Source organism: Phalacrocorax carbo, chromosome 4 (assembly GCF_963921805.1).
Source record: "Phalacrocorax carbo chromosome 4, bPhaCar2.1, whole genome shotgun sequence".
NCBI classification, from domain to species: domain Eukaryota; kingdom Metazoa; phylum Chordata; class Aves; order Suliformes; family Phalacrocoracidae; genus Phalacrocorax; species Phalacrocorax carbo.
In genome coordinates, this window is record NC_087516.1 from 8805233 (window position 1) to 8827907 (window position 22675).

At 41.1% G+C, this 22675-nt stretch overlaps 1 protein-coding gene across 3 annotated transcripts; it reads left to right on the plus strand.

Annotated features, from left to right (window-relative positions):
* Positions 1-2419: 2419 nt before the first annotated feature.
* TACC3 (transforming acidic coiled-coil containing protein 3) lies at positions 2420-21921 on the plus strand. Of its 3 annotated transcripts, none has more exons than XM_064448952.1 (16): positions 2420-2546; positions 6222-6402; positions 6545-6690; positions 9086-10156; positions 11335-11434; positions 11884-12076; positions 12865-12917; positions 13760-13893; positions 13984-14092; positions 14778-14930; positions 17277-17353; positions 17468-17511; positions 18551-18711; positions 20056-20162; positions 20371-20491; positions 21751-21921. In XM_064448952.1, the coding sequence occupies exons 2-16, from the start codon at positions 6223-6225 to the stop codon at positions 21814-21816; spliced, it is 2715 nt and encodes a 904-aa protein (XP_064305022.1). In that variant the 5' UTR covers positions 2420-2546; position 6222; the 3' UTR covers positions 21817-21921. The 3 variants fall into 3 exon arrangements, with proteins under 3 accessions (XP_064305022.1, XP_064305023.1, XP_064305024.1); XM_064448953.1 differs by having other exon boundaries at positions 2421-2542; XM_064448954.1 differs by lacking the exons at positions 2420-2546; positions 6222-6402; positions 6545-6690 and adding an exon at positions 8005-8091.
* Positions 21922-22675: the final 754 nt, after the last annotated feature.

The window sequence follows — 22675 nt, forward strand, 5'->3', positions numbered from 1 at the left end:
GGAGGTGTTGGGTTGACAGTTGGACTTGATGTTCTTAGAGGTCTTTTCCAACCTCAATGATTCTGTGATTCAATATTTTCTTTGGAGAATGATCAAGACATGGAAGTGAGATTTTAAAAGGCCTTCAAGGGAGACAAATTTTAAGACATCTTTGTACACTCCCAAATGCAGTGAAGGGGGAGTCCTGAGTGGGATCTCGGGTTATTACTGAAGTACAAATTGTAACCAATACCCAGAAGAATCGCTGTTTGTCTTAGGATGCAACAAAACCCTGCTTGCAACCTGTAATAACCATGAACTGCAAAATTTGTTTAGTTTAGAGAAAGGGGAAATTGTATAATTGGAGAAGCAGGGCAGAGAAAGCAACATGCAATGTTACATGCCACTGCTTCTGGGGAACTAAGTCAATAGGAAGAGACGCCCCCGGAACGTGAAATCTTAATGCTGGCAGATGGCTGATGTGTTACTCGTGTTGATGGAGATTGGGAATTCATGGTGGTTTAGTGACTCTTGAATAAGACAGTTGCATCAGTAAAATTATGATTGGATTGCAGGCAGTTTATTTCATCCCAGAAGGCATCACTGTTGGCAAGTTTATTGTTTTAAAAGTCATTTCATTGTTGCTGTCTAATGACTCAATAGTAAGGACTGTTTTAATTTGCGGAATGGACCATGAAGTTCCATAATAAAAATCAGATTGTGAAGCATCAAGTTGCCTTTCTGTGGTTTTATTTAAAAGATTGTTGAAGCAGAATAACTGAGGAGATGTGGGTGTACTTGGGGCTACAGGGGACCAATGGATTTATATTGCGAGGGAGGAAGAGAGGCAAAATGTAGCTCTAACAGCTACATGGGACAGTTCTGCAGAAGTCCTGAAGATGATGGAATTTCACATGGATTTACTGATCAACATGGGCCTCTGAATGCAACCAAAATTTAAATGTGGACATTCTTCCAGTTTCCAGCTTCTGAGCTGATCCTGCATTAATTTCTATATCAGCAACTTTCATTTCCTTCAAAGAGTCCTAATGGTATCAACAGTATTTCATAAACTCACCACAGGACTAGGTCTCAGGGGACACTCCAAGTTTACTTATATTGACCTCTTACGAAGGCTGTGTAGGCCCCAGCTCCAGTTCCTCCACAGCAGGCACCTTCAAGAATAATATTGGAGTCTCCATCTGAAATTGCTCATTTTTGCTTTGTGTGGAAATCAGAGTGTGTGCAGCACAGGGCAGCATGTGTGGGTAAGTGCCTGCCTGGCTCTCCCCTGACCACAGAGCGAGTCGATGGAGAGGCTGATGCCGAGGAGGTATATCGGGGTCTGGAAAAATCCATATGGGCCTTCAGCAGTTTGTCCCTGTCCTCTTACATCACTCCTTCCAATCCAAAAGGTTTTGGGTATTGAGAATTTGAGTGATTCTGAATATTGTGACTTGTGTGATTATCCCCCTGTGCTCAGCACTGGTAAGGCCACACCTTGAATACTGGGTTCAGTTTTGGGCCCCTCAGTACAAGAAAGATATGAAGGTGCTGGAGCGTGTCCAGAGAAGGGCAACAAAGCTGCGGAAGGGTCTGGAGAACAAGTCTTATGAGGAGGGGCTGAAGGAATTGGGGTTGTTTAGCCTGGAGGAGGCTGAGGGGAGACCTTATTGCTCTCTACAACTACGTCAAAGGAGGTTGTAGTGAGGCGAGGGTCAGTCTCTTCTCCAAAGTTACTAGTGATACGACAAGAGGAAATGGCCTTAAGCTGTGTCAGGGGAGTTTTAGGTTGGATATTCAGAAGAATGTCTTTACTGAAAAGGTTGTCAAGCATTGGAACAGGCTGCCCAGAGAGGTGCTGGAGTTGCCATCCCTGGAGCTGTTAAAAAACCACATAGACATGGCACTTTGGGACATAGCTTAGGAGGCCTGGGGGTGTTGGGTTGGCAGTTGGACTTGATGATCCAAGAGGCCTTTTCCAACCTTAATGATTCTATTATTACCTACAGTTTCGTGCCAAAGGGGGCATTATTTACCTCAGGATTTGCAGACACACGTCTCTGCCCCTGGAGACGACGAAGTCCGCCAGGGACTGGCCCTGGACTACCAGAGCACCGCGTGGCTCTACCCGAAGAACGCCAAACACGCATGTTTCCCCCAGAGCCGCTACGCGTTTCCTCGCGCCCGGGTCTGAGGCGAGCTCCGCTGCCGGACGCCCCCGGGCTGAGGCGTTCTGCCGTTGTCGACGTTAGCGTGGCGCCATGACGAAGCTCTGCGCACTACACTTCCCGGCATGCCTCGCGCGGGAGCGCGCTCCCGCGGGGGCGCATCCGCCACGGGTCGCGGCTCTCCCCGCCCCCCCCCCGTAGTGCGCTGTCCTGATTGGCGGACGCGTTCCGAATGCCGCTTCCTCATTCGCGGGCCAGGACTCCCGTTGAAATTTGAAATCCTGCGGCGGGGGCGGAGGGGGCGCTGGTCGGTTGCGGCGGGTAACTTGTGCCCTCTGGGTCCCGAGCTGAGACTCAGCTGAGCGCCCGCGGGCCGGCACCGCGCCTCGCAGGCAGGTAGGGGCCCTTTGGGGGTGGGGACACCTCCGGGAGGCTGCGGGGCTGCCCCGCCGCCTCGCCGAGTCGGGGGGGGGGGGGCTCGGGCTCGGGGATCCCCTCTCTGAGCTCGGGGTGGTGTGGGGCTGGTGGGGCCAGGCTGGGGGACCCTCCCTGGGAGCTCGGGGTGGGGCTGGGGTGGGGGCAGTCTCGGGGACCCTCTCTGTGAGCTCGGGGTGGTGTGGGGCTGGTGGGGCCAGGCTGGGGGACCCCCTCTGCGAGCTCTGGGGGCTGGGGGACCCGTTCTGTGAGCCTGGGGTGGTGTAGGGCGGGGGGAGCTCCTGTCGAGGGGTCTGAGGGGCACTTTTGTTAGCTCAGGACTAAGAGATGTGTGGGGAACTTCTGTGAGTTTGGGAATGCAACAGAGCTAGGAGTTTGGGGGTGATGGTGATGGAGTTCAGGGGCTCACCCATGAATTCCAGGATCAGGTGGCGCTCGGGAGGACCTTGGGAGCATCTTTGTGAGTTTTGAGGGTGATGAGTACTCGGGGTTGCCTCTGAGTATGGGGGGGCGGGCATATACGTGGGCACTTCTGTGAGCCTGGGGGCTTCATGGGGCTGAGGGGGGGCTCTGGCAGCCCCGGTGGGCGGCTGGGGGTTGTTGAGGGTACCCCGCTGCATTTCGAGGGGTGTGATGTGGGGCTCCTGTGGCCTAGGGTGACTCAGGAGTACTGGGGGGTTAGGGGAGGGTTAGTTTTTTTTCTTGTTTGGGCTTCTTTTTTTCCTTAAAGCACGCCTAGGTGCAACGATGGGCAGGGACTGAGAGCCTGTCAAGCCTTCCCCGGCCTTGCTGCCCCTCCTCCCCTCGGCGCCGGCTCAGCTGAAGGGCAAGGGCGGCTTCTGCTGCCCTGCGACGAGCTGCGGGGGCCGGCTGGCCTGGGGCTCCGCTGCTCCTGCCTCCCAGGCTTGGCTTTTTTGTTAAAACCGCTGCGCATTCCCCTTCCTCAGATGGTCTATTGAGAGTCGGGTGGCTTCTGTACTCGGGGGGAAGGTCGTGATTACGCAGGAGTCAGTTAACCAGAAGAGAGTTTGTGCTCCGATTTGAGATGTTGGCACTAAAAACCCCATATAGCAGCCGGCTCTGTGTCAGTTTGAACCCCCACCGTTCTGTGAGCCAGTACTAAGTTACCCTGCCGTGAGCAAGTGCTCTCTCTATCTTAGCTGCTGGAGGAGTTCAGGAGGATAATTACGTAGAAAAATTCCATCTTTGCCCTGCATGTTCAGTGGCATTTTTTAGGCATTTGAGGATCACAATTTGTGTTTTGGCTGTTGTGCCCCTGTAATCATTAAACAACAGATAGTTGCTGTGAAGCCCTCAACTTAAAAATGATAGGTACCTGAGGTTTAATTATCTCATGCGATTTGAATTACTGTTCATTTTCAAATACTGAATGACAGACTGCTGCTTGTGCCTGGATAAATGTTATTCTAAAATGTGGAGCAGTTTTGTTTTTGTGAACTTTGATTGGCCATAGTGGGAAAACTTGTTGCCTTTCACAATGCTTGCTTGCATGCATTGGACACGGACCATTTTAAACAAAAAGATGTCTTTAATAAAGCTTCTCTTCCCCTTTTACTTTATCACAGTTACTAGCTAAGGAACTTGTGAAAGAATTTAGACCAAATCTTGATTGCAAATATTTTAAATAAATGCTGAATTACCTTTAAAATGGTTTAATCCTAGAAAGAAGTTTGATTTTTAGATTTAATATCTAAAATGCTGGGCAAAAGTGTATGCGTATGGTGCCAATACATTGGGTATTTTAATGATCTGATTTAGCAATGGTGCACAAGTAGGTCCGTGACAAACCTGAGCAAGTCTCCAAACAAACCTCCCCTGCTTATGGAACTTGTTTTGAAGGTATTGCCAACTTTCTCATGTCCTAGTCTCTGTTTCTAAAGTAATTACAGTAAATAACTACAGTGTGTAAAGGTCCACTTGATCTGTTGTCTCAATTTTAGTTTGGAATGAAGGAAAGCAATGATGTTCACTTCCAGTTCTACAAGTTGTTAATGTAAAAATAATTTATGTATAAAATAACTTGCGCTAAAGTATGAGCAGGATGAAGAATAAAGAAGGAATGAAGAAACAGCGAATACAGGCATGCTTTGCTTGCCATGGCTTCTGTAGCCACTGTTTGCATTCCATTTCTGATTAAAAGTGCCGTTGTTGGGCTTGCAGACAAAGTAGCTGAGTTCTGTGGAGAGTATGAAATCTGTGCAGAGGCTTAAATACAGAAATTTGGATACATAAGGGTTATGAAATTGAAAAAAAAACATAATTGATTTTCAGTGGGAGTGCCCTTGTTACCTCTTTATGTGAATGAAGGCAATTATTTGGAGTCTTCCTCAGCTGATTGTCTGGATTAATCTTGACTGCATGCTGGAGGATGGAGAAACAAGCTAAGGATTAGCATTTTGGTCAAATCAAGCGTTTGAAATAATTTGGAATGGTTATCCATTGCAGAAAGCCAACAACTCCTCTACTTGATACTAATTATTTTGCATAGGTGGTACAAGATGACACATCAGTTCTTACGAAAGAAATTGCTTTGTTAGCAGTTTGACAGAAAACTGTTTCTCAAGGGCCATCCTTCATGGACAGTGATTATGCCTAGAGCTTGCTTAACATGCCTTCTGTGCTCTGGTCCTTTTTTTGGTTTGGCTTCCATTTTTGTTTTAAACAGCAGTAGCATCACTGAGTATTAGTCATAAACCTTTAAGAACAGCAGAGGATCCAATGGCAATAAAAGGTAGACAGAGTTCAAGTACCTATAATGTGCTGGAATGCCTGGGGTGCTTGAAATGCATGTTCTTTCTCCATTTCTAACTTATTGTCATCCTTAATCTTGGATGTGATGCAAGCTTTAGTTTCAAGTATGAAGGACTTGAAATACTAAAGATTAGATCAGCCTATATGGTCTGCTAAATCTTGTGCATGTCCAATGTAAGAACAATATTTTTAAAATACCTTTTTAATTACATTTTTTCAGACTTGCATACCAATGTTGTCTATGCTGCAAAGGCTTCTTAAGTACTATGTGTCTCACAAAAGCAGCATGTGCTCAGACAGCGCAGGAAAAAGCTAGCTAACTTTATTCAGGACTGTGATCCTAAATGCACCCTAACTAACCAAACTTGTTTTTGCTCTTTGCTGGTGTACAATGTAGTAATGAGACCGTGTGAATAAGATAGAGAAACGATTGTCATCAGCCCCTTGCAAGAGCTGTAATTTTGCTTAGCTAGATGCCCTATTGCAAGAGATGTGACTGTGTGTCACTACTGCCTTTAAGGGGTTGGGAATGAAGAAACTTGCAAATGATAGAGCTCCCTTTAAAGGATCGGCAGCTAAAGTAGTGAGGTTATAATGTGAACTCTGGAAAGCGCAGTATCACAATTAACTTCCTAGACCCCTAACAAAAGCAGAGGGGCTGTGCAGTGCTGCATTTAGATGCTTTCAGAGTCTTTTGAGATCTAACTTTTAATATGAAGATTTTTCAGTACTTTTAAAACTTCTGAAGCTGTTAATCTTTGCCAGCCAGTGCCAGGCTTCCAACTTCTTCAATTATCTGAAAGTGCATCTGGCTGACCACACCCTCTCATTCATGCTGTGATGTTGTATGTGTTGATGTTCTAGAATGAGTCTGCAGATTTTAAATGCAGAAAATGGAGAAAACGGAGGAAACGTCAATGATGACCTAACAGAAGACGACTGTGGTTTTTTCTTTGCACCACCGGAACCTACAGGGAGACCTTCCATTCTACGCCTGTCCCAGAAAGAAAACTTGCCACCAAAAAGTGTGTCAAAAGCTATGAAGGTAAACTTTTGCTTTTGTATTGATTTATACTCTTTTGTCTTCTGTGATCTCTGCTACTGAATGCATATGCTATTTGGAGCTTGAAAATATTGTAGTGTTAATGTTGTTTTTTTTTTCTTCCGCCTCTACCCCTTTCTTAAAGGTAACCTTTCAAACTCCTCTAAGAGATCCTCAGACTCGAAAAATCTTAAGTCCTACTATGTCAGACAAACTCGAGACTACTTTCACGCTTGATGATTACAGTGATGCCTTGGTGGATGATCTTTTATCTGCACCCATCAACGTTGAGTAAGTAATGCGTTCACTGCTAGTAGTATTAGCAACATGGGACCTACTCAAGTTAATTTTTCCCCATTAAAAACCTGGATAGTTAAAATGCAGTTTTACAACAAGATGTAAGCTGCACAAAAGGACCAAAATTAATGCTGACTTTGCACAAACTCTTTCAAAGATAAAATTTTCCTAAACATAATGACAATTATTTTGGTTGTAATACTGAATACTGAACTCTATTTCTAACTCCTCAGTAACTGATTTTATGGAGGTGACATGATCTGAATAATAGTTTAAGAGAAGAGGCACATTAGGCAGAGAATACAAAACTCTTCCCCTACAGTAAGGTTTTCATGTGAGACTACAACTATTCTGAACTTAATCCTTAAAGCTAAGCCTTAAAACGACTTCTTTTGTATGTTAAGTATAGTTTTGCTTCTTTAGATTTTTTTTTTCCTTAAGATGCATCTTCTGAAGGGTTGGCTTGAATTGACACCTTGATCAATGAGTATTGAGATTAAAGAAAATCTAGCAACACAAAGTGACTATAACATCAATCCCAAATAGGAACAAGTTTGTGTGTCTTTACAGCCTATGCAGCTGGGTATCAAAGTGGCGTATGGTAGCTGTGTGGAGAAGAGCATAGAGTCTGCAGTGGTCCAATGTGGTGTTTTGCAACTCTTTTACTTGAAATATTGCTATAATGGTATAATAATGTTATTAATAGGTTTCAATGCATATTTTTGTTACTGATTATTTTAGCCCCTTTTTAAACTTGTATAAACATCTGACATCCATAATTCCTAGTGGCAAGAAGTCTGATTTTAGCTTTGTCTTCTGCAAGGAAATACATCCTTTTGCTTGTCTTTAACTCCCCAATACTTTCATTTGACCCCAGTTCTTGTATCTTTGGGAAGGGGAGAGGGAAGAAAGATGGGAACATGGGAAGTGTTCTTTAAATGCATAGATTTGCTGCAGCTGTTAACTTGCATGGATACTCTAGTTCAGAAAAGTACTTCTGAGCTAGCCAACACAATTAAATGACTTAATTGCATTTATGCCCCAAACTTATTGCTCACACAAATAAATGATGATTTAGTACATATAAGGTTCAAGTGAGCTAAAAGGGCTAGCACCGAATTGGTTTTAGTTAAAGCATAATTATGTATCAAGACATTGCTTTTACTGTACACGTCCTTTATATTTTTAAAATGTAAGGATTTGTTTGTAGTGAATAAACTAAAGGACTGGCTGTTGCTGAAGGGTGTCACTAGTCTCAAGTAACTGAAGTTTCAAGCAGGTGTCTCACTCTTGACTGGCATTTATTAGGTTAAACACTGAAGGAGAATGGGAGGGGCCTGAGTAGTGGAAGGAGCCTGGGGCTGAACTATTGCAGGGAAGAGGCACTCAAACCGGGTGAGAAGGACTTCCTGAACTCTTATCTCCTGCCTTTGCTTTTGGGTTTATCTAAGTGGTGTTTTTAGTGAGGGGCTTTTAATCATGTTCTGTTGTACAGCAGATATGGGTGGCACATAGAAATAATATCTTTACGAAGGGACAAAACAATGGGAGGAAATCCTGTTTCAGGAAGTAATGGCTTAACTCTCTGTAGTCTGAGGCGAAGTCTCAAAAGTTGAGTAGAGTTTGGGGAAATAAAGTGGAGCACAATAACTTGTAGAATACCTAGCAGTAGTGAGTACACAAACTTTCTTTAACCTGTTTCTTCTGCTAGAGAATCTTTCTCTTACTGGAGACCTATTTTCTTGTATACTGCTTTCTTCTTCAGATTTGCTGTTGTACAGAGTTTAGAGTGCCTGAAGTCCAGGTTCTGGTTTGGTATGTAGGCCCTCATAGATGAAATGCTGGTGCATACTTTCAGGGGAAAAATATCTGCCAGAATGGCCAGACAAAGTAATGACTAGAATGGCAGAACCTGAATCATGACTCAGTTTGGTCCTAGACTTGTGAGTCCGTCATGACTCATAGTTGAATCTACATGAAGATGTGCTACTAGTCATGCCTGTGTTTGAGCTGATTACTGTTAACATCTCCTCCTAAGTAATGTATATGTCACTGTCTAGTGAAATGGAAATGTCAGTAGAGCAGTCTGCAGTGGTGGCTGGCATAAGGTTAGCATAGTCATGTAGAACAGACAGCTTAAGAATACTGACTAGTTTCAAGGATCGATCTCCCTATAGTTCATACGTACCAGACCTGATAACTTCTGTTTAGGTGGCAACTGAATTCTTGCTGTTACAACACTATTTTGCTGTCAGCTGCCTTCCAACAGAAAAACCCCAAATTACTCTGCGCATACAACGCTGCTTGTGCAAATATCTTTCTGAAGATTATTTCAAATGATGTCTAAAAAATAACTATAGCATGTGTTATCTGACTTTTTTTAATGCAGCACATGTCAACAAAAGACTGAAGCTGAAACAAACAATACAGTGGTAAATACACAAATGCCAGAGAAGGTCAGTGCGGCTCCTTACCCAGATGATGAGATGCCAGTGAAGAGTCGAGGTTCCTACAATCTTGATTTTGATAACTTAAATGACATCAATCCCTTTCAAAGTTCAGTGCAGTTGCAGCATTCTCCTGGAAACCTGCAGAAGTCTCCTGTAAGAGCATCTAGCACCCCAGAGAAAACTGAAAAAAGTAATGATTCTCTTCTGGATGATACAGCTTCTTCTGCCTCTACCACAGCAAGTGCAGAGCACTCAGTTGAAGAGAAGACTCCTTTCTCTGGAAAAGAATCTGTATTGAGAGAACTGGAGTCTAACAAATCCAAGCTGTCCCCTAAGCAAGCCATCAGTGACTCTGTGCAGGATGTGAAGTCTGCTTCCACAGATGTGAGCCCAGTTAATAATTCGATGGGATTAGCAGAAGCGCCTACACTTTCCGTACAGTTGTCTGGCAACTTAGGTCCTAGTAGTTCCGATGTAACTAATTCTTCTGTAACTGAGGAATCGAAGCTTCAGAATGTTTCAGTAGCAGAAAAAGCCTCTGTAGAAGAGCTGGCTGTCTCTGAAGTGGAACCTGCAGAAAAGCCTGGTGTCACCAAGGCTGGACCAGTAAAACTGGAATTTGACTTTGACAATACCACTGCTAGAAAGCCACCTCCTAAGAAACTAGGTAGAAGACCTGGAATTAAGCCACCTTCGAAAAAAATTCCTGTTACCAAAACGAAAACAGAGACTACTGAAGTGCAAAATAAAAGTAATGTGGAAGATGAAATCCCTGTTCCCAAAGCATCTTATAAGTTCGACTGGGACAAACTTGATGATCCAAACTTTAATCCGTTTGGGGGAGGCTCTAAAATTTCCAGCTCACCCAAGTGTTCTAAACCTAGCCCTCAGAAAGTTCACCTGCAAGAGGAGCAGGATAGTACGTCATCAGGAAGGGAGCCTCTTCCAGTGGAGCAGGATAACAGACCAAGTGCCTGTGAAACTCCTGAGAAAAGAGAACCCAAAAGTCCGTAAGTAAATCTGTAGCTGAATGTAGAAGCACCTTGAACTTGTGTGAGGAAAAGATAATTAGATGGTATCTAACTAGTTGATTCCTACCTCCTTGACTTCCTCCCTCTGAGGTCGGCTGAGCCTGTTGCACATCGTAACCTTTAACACAATACGTTGCAACAGCAAAGATCTCGCTGGGGAAACCATCCCGAGACAGGTAGCTCTGGGCAAAAGGTGTTCTTAAATATGGAGGAATGGGAGGCAACAGGTTTATATGGGAAGAACATTAGTACCTTGGTCATATGGTTCTTTTCCCACTACTCTGAGATTACAGTAAAATGTGGAGAATTGGGTGACTGCTGCCCTCTTTCAAAAAAAACAGGTAAGCAGGCAGCAACACTGCATGTCATGCAGCATGGGACATGAAGGGACCAGGTAATTGTTCTCCGTGTAGTGTCCTGGCTGAACTCTGAGGTGCTGTTGCTTCCTTGTATGTTCTTGGTATCTGAATACAATCTCCAATAAAAAGGCCTGTTGCTTAAGTTGCATTTCTTTTTGGCACCACATAAAGCTTTTTATTTGAGAATGGGAGATGTTGTGTTGCCTTTCCTAGAAAGTCTAACTATTAAAATGCCAGCATTACTACAGATAGCCGGGTGCTCACCAGAACTAGACGGGCACAAGATTCTTCACCTGACAGAAATGTTTGCTCCCTGTGTAACATGATCAGCTACTCTTTACCAAGGTGGAAAGTTAAGTTTGTGCTGTCAGCAGTAACTAACGTATTGGACATCTCTAATGCAGTGCTGTGCTTTACACTGAATCTGCATTACTTCTGAAAGAGTAGCAGACTGCTTGTAATTCTGTTCCTAATGAAACAAAAAGCCTATCTTTAATTAAAAAAGAGCTTAACAAATGGAAATAAGAGAACAGTGTTAAGTGAATAGGAATAAGTGATACTGCCGTGACTTTCTGCTTCCCAGATAACACTGCTGATGGAGGGAGAGCTTTCTGTCATTTAAGTTGTTGCCGGGCAAGACAGTGAATTTACATCCCCACCCTCCATAAAGCTTCCTGTACTGTGGCAGTAGGAACTCTCAAAGAAGCTTACTTTGTTCAGTGCCTTAGTATTTCTGGTAATATAGAATTTGGAACTCTCTGTGAGACTTGTATTGTGTTTTGTTTTGTTTTTTTATAGGGAAATAAGCAAACAGAGTGTGGTAGAAGATAAGCCAAGAACTCAAGACAACAAGCCAGGAGTTCAAGTAGAAGCTGAATTTCCAGGAGAGAGCGCCATGGTAAGGCATAGGAAAGATAGCTGTCTCTTAACAAGTTATTCCATGAAGCAGAGTTCTTTGACTTAACCTTGTCAAACCTGGGTTTGACACTTTGGCTAAGAATTTGTGTGTTTATGCATCTTCAGCAGCTCTAGAATGGCTATCAACTGTGCAGACTTGTCTTTTGAAGGTAACATCAGACAGCCAAAATGGTACCTTTGTATTTAGTACTTTTTTGATCAGCAGGCACATACAAGGACAAACATAAGGGTACAGACTCTAAAAAAGCGACTCCTGTATAATATGAGCTCTACTCAGTGTTGGTAGTTTAGTTTCTATGCCTGTGAACTCTTGGTTTATTATGTTGACTGCCCGGCTAGTATATGACAAACCAATTGGACCATTATTGTAATTTTCATTGCATTTAAATAATTATTTTAACAGTAAAAAAGATTGTTTTTTCTCATCAGGAGAAGCAAATGAGCCCCTCTAAAATGTCTCCAGCTAATGTCCCCTCTCAAGATAATTTTGTTTCCACTGACAGTGGAAAAAAGTCAATGTCTGCAGAAGAAATTAAACCTAGTTCCCACAGAACTGAAATAACAACAGATGAGCAGACAGCTGACTCTGAACCTGAAGAGTTCTTCAGACCATCATCTGAAGGTAAGAGCATTTCTTCAGAACAGACTGAAAAGATATTGTTACAATGACCTCTGTGTATGTGTTTCTCTACTTCAGTTTTGGCATTGATTTTAGTTTTTTGTCTTTCATCTTTTCTGAAAGGACTGTAAAACCTACAATGACTAGCAGGGCTGGGAAATGCACCTAAGCTCATTTCTAACTTTCCCTGGGTTAAGCTAAATTTAAAAAGCTGGCTATTACCATCCAGCTGCCTGGAAGGATTAAATCTAGGCTGGTACAGACACTATCTTTATAGAGTTTCAGTGGCAGCTTTCTGTGATCAGAAAAATGATCCATTAAAATCACTTCTGGTATTAAGGACTTTCTAGATTGAGAGCACCAGAGCTATGCGACTGCCTGTATTTGTGGGTCTTGTAGATTACTGCAGGCGTTAGCACTACTCAAATACTGACTTCATATTTCAGTGTGGGTGGTCATTCTGTACTTGCATGCCTGTCTTGAAAGCTTCCTACGTAGCTGTGACTTAACCACCTGGAAGGGTTATTCCTTGTAGGAGCATTGTGTGGAAGGATGAGCAAATGATTTGACTGCAGTGCAGTCTGTCACTTATCTTAATACTTGAGTGGAAACAGTATATTGAAAAATGGCTATAACTTCTTTTTTCAAGTCTGAGCTGTGTGCTAATTTTAATGGTGAGATTGTAATTCTTATTCTTTTATGTACATACCTCTATTTCTTTCTGTGGGTGCTTCGCTGTAAGACAATATGACAATATTGTGTCTTCATTGTATCATTTCCTCCTTTTCCAGTTCTAGGAATGGGCATAGAAATAGACTATCTGGAACAGTTTGGGACTTCGTCAGTAAGTATGACATTGAAATGTTTTGTTTGCTTCCCTGGCAGAGGGGAGAGGAAAGGAAAATGAAACTGTCAAGCCTTAAATGTTTCCATGAAATAACTTCACTTTGAACTTGCCCACAGAAATACAGGTTCGATTACAAAGGAATGTGTCAGCAAGGCTGGGCAGGGGGTGGTGGTGGAAGGAAATGTAGTTATAAGCAATTCTATTAAAGATCAGAGGACTCTTGCTTTCAGTTTGCAGAGGTGCTATTTTTCTTCAACAGCAGTGGAACCGAGATGGATGACGTTTCACCTCTCTGGTTGCCAAAACTGCAAGAACATATTGCTTTGAAAGTGCAGGATCATTGTTTTCAAAATATTTTTTTCTAAGTTCTTTTGTTTTATGGGCAGTTTCAGGAAATCTGTCTCTAAATTGGGCATGTCATATTTTTACCAGTTCAGCTTAGTTATTCTTTCTCCTACTTTGGTCCAGAGTAGGAGTGGCTCTGAATATACAGTGAGTACACTGAACTGAAATTGTTTTCTGATCGTGTTATGTACATCCTTAATGTTGTAGGACATACACTGCTCATTCAGCTTAAAATGTTATCTTTCAGTGTCTTCTGCTCACAAATGTTTGCCTTTTTGGTTCTCTCTGTGAGCAGATTGAGTCCACTTGATATTACATAAGGACTTAAGCATGTGGGCAGTGAGTTATTTTATGTAATTTTTCTCCTGAGAACAATGATCTGGCTGCTGAAGAATAGGCTCACCCTCTCTCCAGAGGATTATTGGGGGGGGATGGGATGTGTGTGTTAAGCTATGAAGCAGCATATCTGCCAATTCATGCCTCTTTCCTTTCAGTTCAAAGAGTCTGCCTTGAGGAAACAGTCACTGTATTTGAAGTTTGACCCTCTACTGAGAGACAGTCCGAGAAGACCAGTGTCTGGTACTATTGAAACAAATATGAATACCACAACAGCTCTGCTTCACCGTGGGTAGGTATTGACTTGGTCTAGGCTGTAATACATAGCCTTACAAAGAAAGGCAGTGCTTGAATATAATGGTGTATGTTTGTTCATTTTTAGTCCTGTTGCTGATTTAAGTAAATTGCTTGAAGCTGAAAAGCCTGCAGTGAGTCTTCAAGATGAAGAAAAACCAAAAGGACTAGATCTTCTGGGGACATTTACAACTTCTGTAAGGGTGCCTGGAAGAGTATTGGGTGTCATGTTGATATTTTGGGAAAGTGATGGGCTAGGTTCTGGGCTTAGGACTTAGGCAGATATTTGAAGGACTGCAGAATATTTAATGCTTATTTAAACTGTTACCTTAAACCAGGCTGGATACTCACTTAAATAGAAGTTGAACTTTTTTTATGGACTCCATTTTCTTAAGTATTAAAAACCTTGAATGTGATCTAGGAGAATTTAAGCTGTCTTTAAGAATACTTTAATCAAGCAATCTTTTTCATGCAGCTGAAGCCATGAAAATTCGACAAGCTTGTATTTTAATTGCTCTGCTGGGATGAAAAGCACTTTGGTTAAACTTGATGCTCTACAGTCTAAGGCTTATAGTTTGAACCACCTTTTCTGAATAGATCTGCACACAGCAGTTCATCCTGAAATTGTGCCTTTTTTTACTGGTGGGGAACAGTGTGGTGTCATCGCTTCGTTTCTGGTGGCTATAATTGGTGGATAGCTGTTTCTGTTACACCATAAAGATAACTACGTAGTTACAAGATATCTACAAAGTAAGAAAGATAACCATGCTGTGGAGGTATTTTGGGTGTTTAAGTAAAATCTTAGCATAAAATAATCCTCATACAGCTAATCAATGGCATGAAAATAGTAATCCATTGAAACTTTTTTTTCCCTCCTCACAGGACACAGGTCCCCTAATTCCAGACTCCCTGACCAGTGAAGTTCCTCCCCTTCCTTTTGGTGCTTCCACAAACACTGCAGTGGATGCTATTATAGATGTGCTAAAATATAGCCAAAAAGACATGGATGCAGCTGTTGAACTGGTGAAGCGAGAGGTATGGCGACCTCTCCAAAGCAGAACTTTGCATAGCCTTGAAAGTCCCTTTTGTTTAGATTATCTGTTATAAATCTCTATAGTTGATAGTTCTTTCCATCGTATTTGACATAAGCGTCTCATTCTGAAAAGACTGCTGTCTTGATAGGAGCAGTAAGTATAGACCTTTCCAGGGCTGATATCTAAGGAAATAGGATAAATTTTACTATTAGTCAGGTTCTGCCTTAGAACTGGTCAGTATTAAAAAGTATCTGTTATCAGATGGAATGGTCAGGCTTCGTATCAGTGGTCTGAATACTCTTTGTTAAACTAGGCAGGGAATAGCTGTTCTTCCCAATAGGATGGAGCTATTTCTTTTAATATAATTTCCTTAGGATAAAATTGTAATGTCAGTTCAGTGCAGTGATCAGTCTTGTGTGGGTTTTTTTTTGTGGGATGGGGAGGCACAACAGTATGTTCAGGTAATAAAAGTGAGATCTGGAGCTCACTCTACTCTAGAGAAACATTAGTGGAGGAGGGCAGAAGTAGTTGGTGGGATTTCAAGCGTATTTTTTAACTATATCACTACGGAAATTGCTTTTGAACCTCCATCTTACTCATGCAAGAAGAGTATCCACTCAAAAAATCTGAGTACTAGATTGATTATGGCTTCTGGGTTATGTCACCTTTAAAATACTAAATAATGTAAGGAGTACTTAAGCATGAATGTCCTTAAAGCTAATTGTGTCACTTCAAAATTAACTTCAGAAGAAAATGGAGCACTCAAAATTCCTGTCTAGCTATACTGCAGGCAGTGACACTAAGGACACCAAACAAAGATGGGCTGTGATTATTTGCTGCTTAAATTACTCTTTCCATTCAGAGTACAAAGATACTGGCTTTTCTAGGATCAACTTTTGCTTTCTGTCATTTAGGAGGACACTTTTACCCAGCATATTGCCTAGTACAGGAAAACAAGTGCAGCTTTGACGGGGGAAGCTCCCCATGTGCATTGATCTAAAATGAAGAATTTATATAATAATGGGGTAAAGCTTGTCCTATTGTTAAACTTTGTGCTCTAATCAAAACTTTAAAACATGCAAACATAGTTGTGGGAAAACAGGTGTGACTGGATGACTGCAGCTGTCTGTCACTTAAAAATGCTTGGAATTACTATATTTGCTTGAAAGGAAGACAGGCTAAATTTTAAGGTGTGGGGTTTTTTTTGTGAAAGAACTCGAGTGGGAGGAGAGGAAAAAACTGTTCTTGGCAAATATAGCATGTCATGAAAGCATGGTTTTTTTTGGGTCTACTGAACCATTTCTGAGTTTGCAAATGGAAGTTTCTAACCAGTTTCCATCTTCACACGCTTTTGCTTTTGTAGCATGTTTTTTCTAGCCTAACTACTGTTAATTCTTTCTCTTTATATTTTGGTACACGTTTTTTTCACTTGTGCCCCACTTGTCTGAAATATTGCAAAATATTTTAAATTAGTTTACTCTAAAACAAATACTGAAAACCAGTGTACTGTAGTACACTGTGCAACTTTGAGAGCAAATTAGCAGTAATCATGTGCTTTCACCTTCTCGTGTTTAAAATTCTAGGTGGTTTTATGTATTTAGGGCCTCTGTTATTGAAGGCTTCCCACATTGCAGCCAACTGTCGGTGGTGGTGTTCTTAACAGAAACCCCAGGACGAAATAAAGTTCATAGTTTTCACAAAACATTTAGTGAGGAGTGTTTATATTGCTTAATAGTGTTACTGTGAGTTCTACTTTACTTCAGCTGATGTGAAGTAGGTATAGCTATTCTTAAATGAACCGAGGTGTCTTTAAATTTGGAAACATGTTAAGGGGGAGATTGAGTGTTGAATACAAATGACTCCCAACAATAATTTGATCTTGACTGGAATAGCCTTCTAGTGTTCTTTCCTGTGTTAAGATTACCGGTTTTATGTGGCTTAATTTCTCTGCCTTGTAAATAAGAGAAATAAATGTCACTTGATAGAGTATTACTTCTTGAGAGTGTGTTACTGGCCAAGGAACAATGATTTACGTATAGGATGAATAACAGTAGCCAAGAGGTTGGCTGAGTTGGCTCTGGTCTTGCTTTTTTGAGAGAGATTGGTAACATTGAGGTGGGAATCATGCATGTGAAATCTACATGTCAATCTACATCTTATTTGACTCAACTTTGTAATGAAACACTTAATTTTGTATCTGTTAAGCAGTTAGAACTTATTTTTCTCCATATCACGTTATAAGTAACCTAAGCATAAGTATACCTAAGCTGCCCTTTAGACTGTTCAGAGCATCAAATCTTGTGTCTCTTCCTGTGCAAGAAATAAAGGTTTACCTTTTCCCTCAAAGGTTCAAGAGAAAGAGTTGGAGATACAGGAATGGAGAAAGAAGTATGATAAGCTTCATATGGAATACAAGGAAATGGGGTATGAATCTGTGTTGATTTTTTTTTTTATATCTACTTATTTACTCCAGCTGCTTTTTTCTAATTTATCTTCCCTGTTTTTCATGGTTTGTTTTTTTTTTTTTTTCTTTTTTAGAAAAATAGTTGCTGAGTTTGAAGGTACAATAACACAAATGATGGGTAAGTTCCATACTTACACTTCGAATGGCTTGGGAGGGATGGGGCATGCTTAGCTTAAGGTTGCTAACTGAAGTTAGTGTTGCTCCTCTTCTGATGGCATTAATATCTCCAGTGCTTCCAGGGTGAGTGTAAGGTTTCAGACAAGGTAGTAAGATTAACACTTTCATGCATATTCATCCAGACGTGATATCACTTTGTAGAGAATGATGACTTCCTGAATCAGGGGTGAGCACATCTAACTACTTCTCATTCTCCAGTGGACTGTGAGCTGTTGCTTTATTAAAACTGGTAGATCCAGTTGTCTGCACCTTGTGTTTGACTGTTTATTATCTGACCTTGTTTAAGTGATAAGTTGTCAACAGGAGTTCTTGCTGGACAGACCTGGCCTTTGCTTCAGTCAAGTTTGTGGCTTCAAAGCCAGGAAGACATTAAACGAAATTCTTGTTGTTTAGGTACATTCTCCTTGTTCAAAGCTGAATAGTCTAATCTGTGCCTTGCTTAAGTTTAGTTCTTTAAGAATGCTGAATATTATGTCAGCTTCTTTGTGCCTCTTTAAATCTATGGAAAATGTAACTCGGGTGTGCTAATGAAAACTTGTCCTGAAAGAGTTTGCTATGCTAGTTTGGCTTGTTATCCCAGTCTCCTCCCAGTCTTCAGCTGTTGTGTATATTTAATGAAAACAAATATTTTCGGATTCCCTTCTATCACAATGTTTGAGGGTCCTGTTATGGTAAACTCAGGTGTAGTATTTTGACTATATTGCAGGAGAAACAACGCTTTAGGCAGGTACCTTATAGTTGGACTGTAATGTCCTTAGGGATGGTGTGAGGTAATATGTAGCAAATAAAAGAGAATATGTCTGCTTCCTTAAAAGCAAAGATATGGCATCCTTTCAGAGGAGAGGCTACATTTTGAAACCCTTTTTTGCTTAAGCGGAAGAACTGAAGGTATGGGGGTTATCTGTCCATACTATGGAACTAGTTTTATGGTGATGCAATAGCTATCATGAATGTCACCCTGTTAACTCCACTTTCTTTAGAGGATGCTCAGAAGCAGAAGGAATTTTCAAAGAAAGAAATGCAGAGGATGGTGGAAGAGAAGCAACAAGTTATTTCAGATCTGAACTCTATGGAGAAATCTTTCTCAGAACTCTTCAAACGATTTGAAAAACAGAAAGAAGTGCTAGAGGGTTACCGCAAGGTAAGATGCTATAAGCAAATAATATCCTTCCAAGATAAATGAGACTTAGTAGAGAGGAAATGATGAATTTCTAGAGCAGCCATTAATTAGCTAGTATAGACACTATCTGGTAAAACCAGGTGCTAGGTTGTTTTTTATTGAAAGATTTTTAAAATTACTGGTGGTTTGTATTTAGTGACTGGCTTAAAGTATGATAATGATTCCTCTGTTAGAAGCAAAAGCTTCTTCAAACAGAATGAGCTGTTTCTTGCTGTATGCATATCACTTTTCTGTAAATCAGAGACACTCTCATGTAGCAGCTGCTGCATAAGCACAGCTTGTTTCCCTTACATCATGTTGAATGGATGCTGAAGATGATTTGCTATTACAAGTCAAAATGATAACACTTTACTGGGTGTTCTTTACCAAGTTGGGGGTTTTTAAGCTGAAGTCAGGCCTTCACTCTGCAACACCTTCAGACACTGGAGGAATGAAGCTAATGAGGAGCATAAGCTATGGTTTCTTATTGCATGAAATCCATAAAAATGGATTCAGTTGTTCAAAAACGTGCCTTCAGATTTTGCCTTCAGTTAGCCTTTAATGTTCTCTATTAGTTCTAATAGAACTAAACTGTTACAAGGTTCATGGTAGTCTAAGTTTGAGAAACAGGCATCATGTCTGTGTTACGACTTAAGTTTCTGTTTTACTGATGTGTCAAACTTCCTTTATTTTGTGTCTGTCCATCTCTCCACCCTAAATTCAGAAGTCCTTTCCTTAGCACTGAGTTAAAGCATCACTTGGAAACAGTTGCTAAATTCAAGAGCTGGAATTAGTAGGGTGTCTTAGCACTTGTTTCAAACAGTTCCAACTTGCTATAATAGCTAACGAAATAAGGTATCATAGCAGCTGTGCCTCCCAAGCTAACTTTCTTGCTGGTAATGTTGTATTCACTTACATCAGGGTCCAAAGCCTGAATTGTTCCATGGATTCTCTGAAGTAATTGAATTTCTACCTGTTCTGAGGACAACTGCAAGCTAAGACAAAACGGACTTTTTTTCAAAAACCAACAAAACACATAGAACTGATTAGAGACCTCAGTTTCAGTAACCTTTCCCCTTTACTAAAGTTTGCTACTAAATAGTGTGCTGGGAATGAAACGGGTTGAATAAATGTTGACTTGCAAAGACAAGAGCTGAAAGGGGGAAAATTTGGTCCCTGTGTAGATCTGTGGGACTTCACCGTTGTTAGTGTTGTTCTGATGAGCAAATACTGCCACTTCAGTGTAGTCAAATAGCCCCTTTGTGAAGTGCAGAGACTTCCATCTACTAGAACATAAGCTAACTAGGCTGCTTGTTCTTGGGACAGAATGAAGACGCTCTGAAGAAATGTGCTGAAGAATACCTGGCTAGAATTAAAAAAGAGGAGCAGAGATATTGTGCACTAAAGGCACATGCTGAAGAAAAGCTGCATCAGTAAGTACCGTGTCAAGAAGCCAAGTACTGGGAGTGAAATATGTCTTTTTCACAGTTGCTGCAAAATAGTTCTTTTAATGCCACAACTTGGCTTAAAACATTTTCAGTTTGGGGATTCATCCAAAGTACAAGAATCTAGTGTGATGATATGAACAGTTTTACTGTGCTGTCTGAAGGGCATGTAAACACCATCTTGCTTCCATTTCAGAGCAAATGAGGAAATTGCCCAGGTACGAAGCAAAGCTAAATCAGAGACTGCGGCGCTACAAGCCAGTCTCCGTAAAGAACAAATGAGGATCCAGTCTTTAGAGAGGAGCCTTGAACAAAAGGTTAGTCAAAATGCCACGAGTCTCTTAAAGCTATTGCCTTACACTAGGTGAAGAACTGCCTTGTACCAGTGCTAAAAATAGCCAGGCTAACTATGCTGGTTTTGATGGCTGCTGTACTTTGGGAAATAGGTGTTGAAACTTAAGTCACAGCTCTGTTATGTCAAGACATATCTCTGTTTAGATTATCTGGAGCAAAAGGTTTGTTCGCACAGGTGGGTTGCAGAACTGATAACTTCCTGACACAGTAGCCAGGACCAATCTGAACTACTGAAGGAGGTAGTGATCTAAAACTTAAACATGTCCCAGAGCAGAATCTGGGAATTAATCTTGAATAACTGTTCAGCTTGTTCATAAACAGATGACTTGTAAACTATTAGCACTAACACAGACTCTTTTGTAGTGACTGAACTCTTTCAGTGTTGTTCAGGCCGTTAATCCTTGTATTTGTTGCAGTGTTTCATACTGCTTAGGTAGTCTTAAAATGTTCTGTAAAGGCACATCACTTTCCTTTGTTAGAACCCTTCAAAGGAAAAAGCTTTTTGAGGGTTAAAAGTAGTATTGCTAGAAATACATGCTGTTAGTTTTACTGCATCATGGTTGTATCTTTGCCAGCATTGAAGACTTGAAAATAGATGATGCTGACACATTCCTGTTAGGGGGAAGTCCTGTATTTGTGTTCGTGTTCAGGCTTATGGCTGAGGCTTGCACAGCTGGGGAAACAGTAGGCCTGTAACTTGAGAGATGAGACAAGCCATTTAACACAGAGCTACGTTTGTTCCCGTTACAAATACAATAACGTTTTATGTTAAGAACTCTCATTGAACCAGTTGACCATATAAGGAATTATACAACTTGGAAATTATTGCCACATGTGGGTAAAAGTATCAAAGCATCATCCTACAGAGTTGTCTGTCTTGTGAAGATTAAAATGTAAATTTTCACTATCTTGAATTTCAGTGTATCTGACAGACTTTGAGTCTGAGAAGTCTTATTTCCCTAGCAATTGGTCTCCATGTATTATGGGCAAGTCTGTAGAAGAACAATGGATTCTGGCTCGCTTCCTGAGGCTCTTAAGGTTGCCATGTGACCTTCTACAGAGCAGACTGTCCTTTAGACTAAATTTGCATGAGTCAGTAGCGTGTAAATGGACTTTCTATACCATGTGTTGGCAAACACAACTTGTTGCAACTCTGCTCACTATGTGGATGTAACATAGCTTAGGCATACCTGAAACTCACTGCATTTTTTTTCTTCAACAGACTAAAGAAAATGATGAACTAACAAAAATCTGTGATGACTTGATCTTGAAGATGGAAAAAATTTGATAGCTTAACTGTCTTGTAAATATGTCTAGTCTCTGACTTCCTTCTTGTGCTCACTTGCTTTTTTTTAATTGTGTATGTGATGAAAAATAAAACTTCCAATTTGCACTTTTCTTGTGTATTATTGGCTGTATCTCTTGTAGGAAATGTATTCATGAACTTATCAGTTTATTGACTTAAGTTCAGTTGCCATTTCCAGTTAGATAAGCGTCTTGTGTAACATTTTCACATGTTACTCTAAGGAGGAACTTCTAATGGTCTTACTCTCACTCTTTTCCCTGTGTAAGAACACAACATTCTGTACTTGTGGCCTGGCTTTGCTGGTGAGGGTCAGCATTGGTCGTGCCTATTGTACTTCTTGCTGTCTCTCTTATATTAAAACATTCTAGAGTTTTATGAGATTGGGATAAAACTTGACCTGTCAAAAATGCTGTAATGTAAAAACTGAAAGTTTAAACAGAGTAGTCAGCAGCCACCTATCATTCCTCTTTGAAAGGGACATTTGCTTACTGATGTAAACCTTCAGAGGACTTACTAAATGGTTGTATTAAACTACGCCAATTACTAATATTGAAAGTGAATAATAAGCAAAATACCTTATGTTTGTCTTGTACTTTATTTGCAAACAGAACATGATTTTTTTTAACTTAGCAATGTAAAAAAAATTTGGAGCTTCAGGCTTTTTTAAAGGGGAGCTGGAGTGATTCTGTTTTTGCAGACAAGCTAAGCAGAGTACTGAGTAGCAGGACAGATTGCTTACTGTTATCTCCATGATTTTTTTTCATGTTGTTAGTGTGTCTGCTATTGACTTTCCAGTCACTAGGTGAGAGCTCCCTGCCACTTGCCTGCAGTGGAAAGCCTT